This window comes from Prenolepis imparis, unplaced genomic scaffold, assembly GCF_030444845.1.
Source record: "Prenolepis imparis isolate NDT839.2.m4 unplaced genomic scaffold, iyPreImpa1.0 SCAF_6, whole genome shotgun sequence".
Taxonomy (NCBI): Eukaryota; Metazoa; Arthropoda; class Insecta; order Hymenoptera; family Formicidae; genus Prenolepis; species Prenolepis imparis.
Genome location: NW_028141164.1, coordinates 8,606,403 through 8,615,181, shown reverse-complemented (window position 1 = coordinate 8,615,181; position 8,779 = coordinate 8,606,403). Strand labels below are relative to the sequence as shown.

Sequence of the window (8,779 nt, the reverse complement as noted above, 5' to 3'; positions counted from 1 at the left end):
CGAAATTTATATTATCGTTAATTTTTTGAAAAATATTATGCTTCAAAGATAAGAAACACATGTCATCAAATTCAATTATTACGTGTCAAATACAAATGAATAAAATCCACGATTCAACATGCCGAAAATCTAAATTCTCCCTAATCGTTTTACTAATGTATAACGTAACGCCATATGATGATAAATGCATCATGAGACCAATCATGCCACAAATACTCATAGCGCGCTTTCAGGGTAAGTTTAGTTTTGGGGCAAGTTTCTGATACGGCGAGCTATTATTGCGCTTGCAAGGGTCAGACTCGCAAAGGTAGTTAACGCGGATGATATAAATTACATAATCCAAACGGAGAACTATATCGGATGGGAGGGGAAAGTGCAGCAAACGTGACGCGGCAAACCGGTACAAGCCGAGGGCTGTAGGGGCGAAATCTTATCATCGATATCCGCCGGGATTTCAAGTGCCAGGTAAACAGACTCGTATTTGAGATTTCCCATGCGGGGTTGACAGAGAGAGACAGATGGTGGGAGGGGGGGGGGAGAGATAGAAAGAGAGAGGTCAGTTTCGGAATCAGAGGGAAACGGAAACTACGAAACGAACCGAGACCAGCAGAGAACGATAGCTATAGATAGCGGAAGATGCTGGAGGCGAAAGTGCGAAAGAAAAGCAGGAAAGAGAGACAGAGTGATGAGAGAGAAGAAAAGAAAAAAGTAACAACGGTTCTTGAGTGCCTAGTGCAGTTTTTTTTCTGTACAATTCGATACGAATAAAACCAATAGGTCTCCTAAGAGATTTTTATTGGACGGAATTTTATCCGCGTTATGTCAAAACTTCGATCCAGACGGGCCGGAGGATTACATCTTTCGTTTCCCTTCAATATCCCCGTGTATGGATTATGAGCCTTTTCAACTCTTTCCATCGCGCATAAAAAATGCATAATATTACTCGCTTATTCGACGCGGTTCATCTTCCGCGATTCCCTGTCTTTGTTTTCAATCTTCTCGCATGCATTTTAAGTAGGACCGAAGGATATGAGGTTTACATTTAATTTTACCGGTAAAGCTCTCTCGGTAGGTTTTCGTAAATCTCTCTCTATATTTACATCTCTTGCGTATGAAAATCCATGGACGGTCAATTAGTCATACACAAACGGGGAGAAAACTTTATCATGGCAGATTTCTCCGGTGATTTGGAGTTTGTCGGATATATTCGGGGAATGCAAATGCTCTCTAGGTTTATGCGATGAATTTTACTGCGTTGTCATGCAGAATGAGAACACTGTCACATAGTTATACGCGTTATCCGCACGATGCAACACGCCCGCAACGGCTTGATGAATATTTGTCGGGAAACGCATCATTCGCCGCTTTCAGAAAGCACACGTGCGTACATACATACAGATATACATACGGGAGACGCGTTAAATGCCGACAGCCTTGAAAACTGCGGCGTAACAAAATTCGAGCTCGTTCAACTCGCTCGTATTTTGTTCCCGCATCCCTCTGTCACGCGCTGTCTAAACCCCCAAAAAAAGAAAAATTTCCTTGTGGAATATTTCCGCGTGCCATACAGTGGTGGCGAAAAAAAATTACGGTGTTAGTTAGCCGCGAATGTCGAGTTAATTTTCAGTATATCTCTCCCGCGGGTACCCACCCTTCCTCGCCCACCCCGCCCTAAATAAATAGCGGTTTTTCCGCTCGAGGATCGTTGAGGTGACGCGAGTTTAATTTAATCCAGCATAGTCCAGAAACGCTTGCTCATCATTGCGCCGAGCGTTAGAAAAGTCCGTTAAAAACGTTGAAAACGTTAGAAAAGGAGCGTCGAAAGGCGATAAGAAGATGCCCTCGCAGAGAGTTAAATACGCTCTGGCTCATTTATCGCGCGAGGAGCACACCGCGCAATTAGCCCGTCCAAACTGGAGAAGGTTTCGCAGAGTCGATACAAATGTCCTGGTACATATTTACGATTATACATATTTTCGTTTATATTGAAACAAGAAATGTGTCTCATATATATTTTTATACTATTTTATTATTTCATGTTATACGCGCGCATTCTTATCACAATTCTGATAATAAAATTATTATGATATTTATAAATATCACGTAAATTCACGTAATTTTATCAAGTAAATTCAGAGTCGAGAAATTATCATAAAATAATACAATTGAATTTGGTGAGAATTTCTCAGCTGTTGTAGATATTTACACATTTTCTATCAATAATATTTAGTATCGTCGAGATATCTCGTGTCGAATCAAACGGTCGTTGTATAAAAGACGCGGAACGCTCTTCCATGGAAAAACGTTCAGCTGAAAACGATCGATGGGGTAGATATTGGAACAGTGTGTCTCTATGCGCGCCTGGAAAGGCCTTTGTGCATCCTCTATCCTTCTTGATACGAGTATATCGACGTACCTATATATTTTTCAGGCGAGCCCTTTTACAGTTCGACGCGCAGCTCTAAGGAGCCGCGCCTCCAAGCGCATCCGGGTTATGGCGCAACCGAAATTCTTAACTAAGAAATATGATCCCGCGTAAGTGCACAGTCGTCCGCTCTCTCCTACCTCGTCAGGTTATCCATATGAGTCCGTCATCTACAAAATTTATTATCGCGCAGCGCGGCGCCATCCCCGTATCCGCGTATTCACCCGAAGACACTCGCGGCGAAAAGCACCAGACGTATCGTCGATCTGGCGTTACCCAAGAGAAGGTGCATATATATCCGTTTTCTCGATGCCGAAAGCTTCTTGGTCTCGGTGGGAGAATCTCGAGTTAAATACAATCTTAAATTAAACGAACCAATTGATGATCCTAGACAGATTACAAGCAACACAAGTCAATTTATGATTTATTTCATATTATATATAATTTAAATAATTTTAGGATATATATTATATATCATAAAATTGTCTAAATTATGTATAAAATATTTATTAAATATTATAACCATTATTTAACGCAGTTTCGATATGTTGAAAATTGATAGCTAAAACTTGGTAGATGATAAATGTACGCTGACTTAAAAGCACCTTAAACGTTAGACTTCTGCTGGCGACGATGAAATTGGCAGCTACCAAAAACATGAAGGCAACCGTGAGCGATCTGCTGGTGAAGGTTCGAAAGTCGCGTTACCAGCGGTATCGCGTATTCTGCAATGCGCGTCAAGAACGAGAAGCGAGGAAAAAGTAAAGTCGATACATTTTCCACCATCACATGTCACGTTTTTCTCTGAGAACGACACGCGCATCCTAGAAATAATCTTTCCTCGGATTTGCACAAGTAACACCGACCTCAGTAGCGAACGTGAAAGATACGGAAAATAGTCTCTTTCAATCTCGCTATGGAAATTATAGAATTAATCGCATATCCACACACACACACACACACAATAGTTGTTACATTTTAGTTAGAATTATAGTCAAAATTTATTCCATTTTTTTTTAAATTTATTATTTTACTGTATTTTTAGTTCTTCGTAACATTACAAGCATGAAACTTGAATAAAATAAATAAAACTTGCATATAAATTACTCCGGAATCAAACCGCGCGTATGTTTATACATGGAAAACGATATTAATTTTCCGTTAATTAGCTTGATTTTATAAGATTGCAATAATATTAATAATATATTAGCGCAAGCAAATAATAAAACAGCTCCTGTATCGATTTCGTTAGAGAGAACGTTGTGCATCAAATTTGATGTTTAATTAATAGTAGTCACATGATACTATTCTAGAACTAATTATTATTAATAGCTCTCAATATCAATGAAATTCTATACTACACTTACACTGAACATTCATTACAACAGTTACAATCATTGATTCAGAAGCATCAATTTAATAGTTCTCCGCGATCCATTTATCGTGTAATATATTAGGGTATTGCACCACAATCTCGTGACAATTATATCGCTACACTTTTCATTTACAGATTCTCTAACTTTATTAGAAGAAACGTATATAAATATTTTTCTTTATCGCGATTAAAAGCGATAAGCGCAATATTATTTTATCATTATTATTTCCTCTTTTTCCGAATTTTATTATATAACTAAAATATAATTAAAATAAATCAGCAGAGACTGGTGCTGACGCTTTTTAAGCCAAAATGGATGAAACATTAATCCCGGGTTGATTTTGCCTTAAAAAAAAATATTTTTAAATTCCCACGATAAAATATATCCCCCGCTCTGAATCCCCAGGCGAAAACGAATAGCCAAATTGCGCAGGGCTCTCACAAAACCGGAAGACTGGCAAAGGCACATGCGGGTTCTAGAAAGACTGGCCGCGCCTAAGGTTGCCGTAAGGCCCAAAAAGAGGAAACCCGTAAGAAAAATATCGTTCTCTCGTCCATAAATCAATATTAATCGATCTAGATAAGAGCGTATTCGCCACGTCGCGAATTCTAACGACGGGGTCAATCGATCGATCGTGGATATCACCGGATATTTTAGATTAAGAAGAAAAAGTGGAGACCGGTCAACATGGAGCGTATGTACTTTTTGGCCCTGCCGGCGATTCGAGTACTGCCGAAATTCAGGGATCCGTTCAAGGTGCCACACCGCGCGCTCACTTATCAGATCAGCAAACGAATGGAGAGACTCGCGGTCCGAAAAAAACGGCCGGAAATTCAGTTGCGAATCCCGGGCGCCGTTTCGCCGACCGCGATGAAAGCCATCGGTAGGATACAATATATATGTACATATACAGATACACGCGCAATTTTATTCAATTCCATATTAGCCGTTTTAGCCGCAATTCCTCGCCGATTTCTCGCTCGATATTCATCGCCATCGATCCGAACGGCTCCGTTGTCGTTTATATCGGTTCGCTGTACCGATACTATTACGTGCTATTGGATTTCCGTAACTAGACTTATATGGGGTGTCCTAACATGCGGATACCTACCTTTCTCTCTATTTTATCATAAGCTGCATTTTTCTTCGACACGCGTTTTATGGGAATATCTCTCTTTCATTATTTGTTTTAGGAATTTTTTGTATAAATTGTAATATAAATATTTTAAAAATTAAATGCCTCGAAATGAAAAAATACCGTTAAATTTCTTGTTGGAATTAACGAAAAAACAAAACTTTTGCAATTTCATATTTTTATATAATTCAGGAAAAATGCTTTTAATATTTTTAATATTAAAATAATTCGGGAAATACAGAATTTTTCTTATTGTCAAAACAGCTGCAATTTTTCCTGATATAATTTTCTATTATTTTATTTTAATGGACTATTACAACTACTGCATATATATATCCGATGAATTTGGGACACCCTACATAGTAAATCCGTGATTTCGCCAGCCCCATTTCTATACGTCGGGAAAGACGACGGATTTGCTCCTCGGTGGCTGTGCGACTGTTCAATAGCTTATGCGGTAACATTGAGGTTTCGCGAACATATTCCGTATTCGTAATATATATACATATATATATATATATATATATATATATATATATATTACGGAGGTTAAAAATAAAATTCATATATATTTTTTTAACAAGCACACAGCTTTCAATATTCATCGAACATTGATGAAAAATATCGATCAGATTACATATTTCACACATTGAAAATATTTGTATGTGTTTTATATGTTTGTTTTTATTATTAATTGACCTGAAATCGTTGAAAATTTTTGCGAAAGTAATAGGAAAAGTGTTGTTTTTTTTTCCGGCATATCGCGTACGTTCTTCATCAATATCGAGAATATTTTGTTATTAATTTCAGATATCACTAAACTCGCGTGATATAATGCGGAATTTGTGTTATCTTTCCATTCGACCATAACTGCGTGGTAACGATTTTGTAGCATTTGATATAGACACAGGGAGATAAACGGGACACAGTCTACACATTAAGCTCGCGGTACACGAAATGTGTTTTGCTGCCGATCTGCCTGCAATGCCGTCGCACTTGGTTTGTTGGCTTGTTACAGATCGCCTTGCCCACAGCGTTATTCCGTATCATAATGTTAGCGACACTTGCAATTATCGGTATTGTAATTATTTAAACGAAAATGTGTCGCTCGCAACGTGAAAGTGCCGTTTGCTCTCTATAATGCTTTAAATATCACTAGCAAACTGCTTAATATTATATATAAATCGGATGTGATTTCTCTCTATTGTTACGCAATTATCGTTATGTATTTAGTATATCTTCATTGGTACATTTTTATTTCTCTAATTTTATTTTTATACTCTATATACAAATATCGAGTTTTGTTTTCATCATTTTAATATCAAAACTTTTTTCCTTATCTTGTTTATTTTTTTTTAATATTTCTCGCTATCAGTATGCTCGGTCACATTTCAGTTTTTACCTCGTCTGTCTCGTATAGCGCGTTTAGGCGGCCGCGTCTGATTAAACGACAACTTCTTCCACTATCGATTGACAAGGCGTCTGTGCGACAGTAGACTAATTTTCCTTTGAACCGCCGTTGCGACAGGAACGTAAATAAACGGGTCTAAACAGTCGAGAGTCGATTGTCGGATCAAACCTGTGTATCGAGAACACAACCCAAGGGTTCTCTCTCTTTCTCTCTCTCTCTCTCTCTCTCTCTCTTCCTCTTTCCCTCTTTGAGTCAACCTGAGTATCGTTCGTGCCGCCCGTTGTACGTAACTTTCCCTGTAACATATTTCTAAGGGGATGCCTCCTTAAGTTTCTCCTCGAGCTATCGTCGGGCATAACCGACGTCTCGTCGCTGATGTGGAATTTAATTTTGCGCGCGAGACGTTGCCTGTACAAAACGTACAAATCCATCGAGTCTCTCGGCGATAATAGGAAGGCGCGCAGGTACATAAGACGAGAGAGCCGGCCGCTTTTAATTTTCTCGTATAATCGCTCGCGACGAGAGCAAGTCGACGCGCAACGTTTTTCCCCATTGAAATCCGTCTGTAATAAAATACGAGATACGGGAGAAGAGAGAGAGAGAGTATAGTGAAAAACGCGCTCGATCGCGCTCAACTTTTGTAATATATCTTTCACGCGCGCTCTGGCTATAAAGCAAGAGACATAAATCAAAATATTCTACTTTTCAGGAGAGGCGAAAGAAGATTAAAATATTAAATATTAACCAAATAACTCTCTCTTTCCCTTTCTCTCTCTTTAAGCAGTTAATGCTGTTAACGTACTAAAAGGAATTATCCACATGCTGTTAAATTATCTCAATTTTGATTAATGTACTTTTTCTTTTCTATTTTTTGTGAAAGCAGAAAAAATGTAACGCGTTATTCAAATCATTATTTACGATGAGGGTAATTCCAACAAACGTTACGCGACATATCTTAAATATTTTACAGTTATTTAGAAATTTATTTATGAACGTTTTCATAATCACGCGCGACTATGATTAACGGTTTGCTTTTCACGCAAACACATTGCATGTTTAGAACATTAATCCATATTGCTATTACACAGTCGTGTAACGCAACTGCCAACCAACTAATCAAACAAATATCGCACGGCTGTGGTTCGTGCGAAATGAAATTCGGGTGAGATTATGGTTACCGGTATAACCGCGCAAAATAGTTTACGCCATAATACAATGCAGTTACTCTTGCCTTGTGCAGAGGCGGTGAACCGTTGATAAAAATTAAGCGGTAACAAGGCAATGTTAATGGGTAGGACTGACCATTCAGACGGTGTAACCCCCGTTTAATGCCGCAGCTTCCGAGAGAGTAATCGCCTTGGCGAAACCCGTCCAGCGTCCTACGGGAAGGCAGACAGACCTTCGTGAAGATGCCTTTGTTGTTTCGCCGGCGGCGTTAAAGGCGAGGTGTTCCAAACGTCTCAAGACTCTTGCCAAACCGAAGAAATACCCTAAACCCGTCTTCAAGAGATTGAGAACCGCGTTTAAACGATGAAATCCCGCGGGAATGGAGTAAATTTGTATAAACCCACGTCCACGCTTTAATTACAGTTTGTCCTTCTCTTGTGTACAGACGCTCGTTAAAAATTTCGTATTTTTGTCGTAATTTCCGCGTGTCCCTGTATAATCTCACAAGAGAGAGAGCCGGATTATACGCGTACAATACAATTTTCAACTTTTTCTCCGAGCAAAAACATATTATATTATAATCCCAATAAACGGTAATGTATTGGAAAAAACATTTACGTAATAATACCTGGATATATGTAAACCGAATATATATCTGTCTTCATTAATAAATTGTGATTTAGAATTGGCCATTAGAGATTGCATATCGAATATACAATATATCGCAAGAATAATAATTCACCGCACATGGGAGATAATCGGAACGGATCTCGTATTAGCGCCGTACTTTGATGTATTCGCGAAACATGCACACGTATACGGATGCGCGTTATATTTTGCAAACGCACTACGATTCGCCTCGCGAGACAGTACGTGCAATATATCAAAAAGCGTGCAGGTCTGTCTCGTGTTGCATTATGAGCGCGTTGCGGCAAAATCGTGAGATATAACCGACGTCGACGTCGTAAATTAGGCCAGCCGGCAATCTGCTAGCACTCGAAACGGATTACTGTTACGTAATGTTATAACGAACATTCTAGCTGTCGTGCAACTTCGTAAAGACATTCCGCGTTCGCGTGATATCCCGAGTGGAAAGACGAGAGGAGGAGGTCGCGGGAGAGCGAGAGCGCGCCGGACTTTAACGCGTTCGGTATTTTCTTATTTGCGGAAGGAATGCGCGAGAAATACGACACACGTCCTTAAACGCTCCGCGATATTAAAGGGACGTTTATACGGCAAAGCGCGGAGGTAAGCGTATTACCCTC

The 8,779-nt window shown here is 39.2% G+C and overlaps 1 protein-coding gene across 1 annotated transcript; it reads left to right on the top strand.

Annotated features, from left to right (window-relative positions):
- Positions 1-1,836: 1,836 nt before the first annotated feature.
- Theg (Testicular haploid expressed gene) lies at positions 1,837-7,881 on the top strand. The gene is made up of 7 exons (XM_083039567.1): positions 1,837-1,950; positions 2,432-2,535; positions 2,619-2,711; positions 3,043-3,186; positions 4,207-4,330; positions 4,459-4,684; positions 7,685-7,881. The coding sequence occupies exons 1-7, from the start codon at positions 1,837-1,839 to the stop codon at positions 7,879-7,881; spliced, it is 1,002 nt and encodes a 333-aa protein (XP_082895693.1).
- Positions 7,882-8,779: the final 898 nt, after the last annotated feature.

Coding starts and splice junctions, on each gene's coding strand:
- Theg (XM_083039567.1), top strand. CDS start 1,837: ATGCCCTCGCAGAGAGTTAAATACGCTCTGGCTCATTTATCGCGCGAG. Junction 2,536..2,618: donor ACTAAGAAATATGATCCCGC/GTAAGTGCACAG, acceptor ATTATCGCGCAG/CGCGGCGCCATCCCCGTATC. Junction 4,331..4,458: donor GGCCCAAAAAGAGGAAACCC/GTAAGAAAAATA, acceptor CGGATATTTTAG/ATTAAGAAGAAAAAGTGGAG.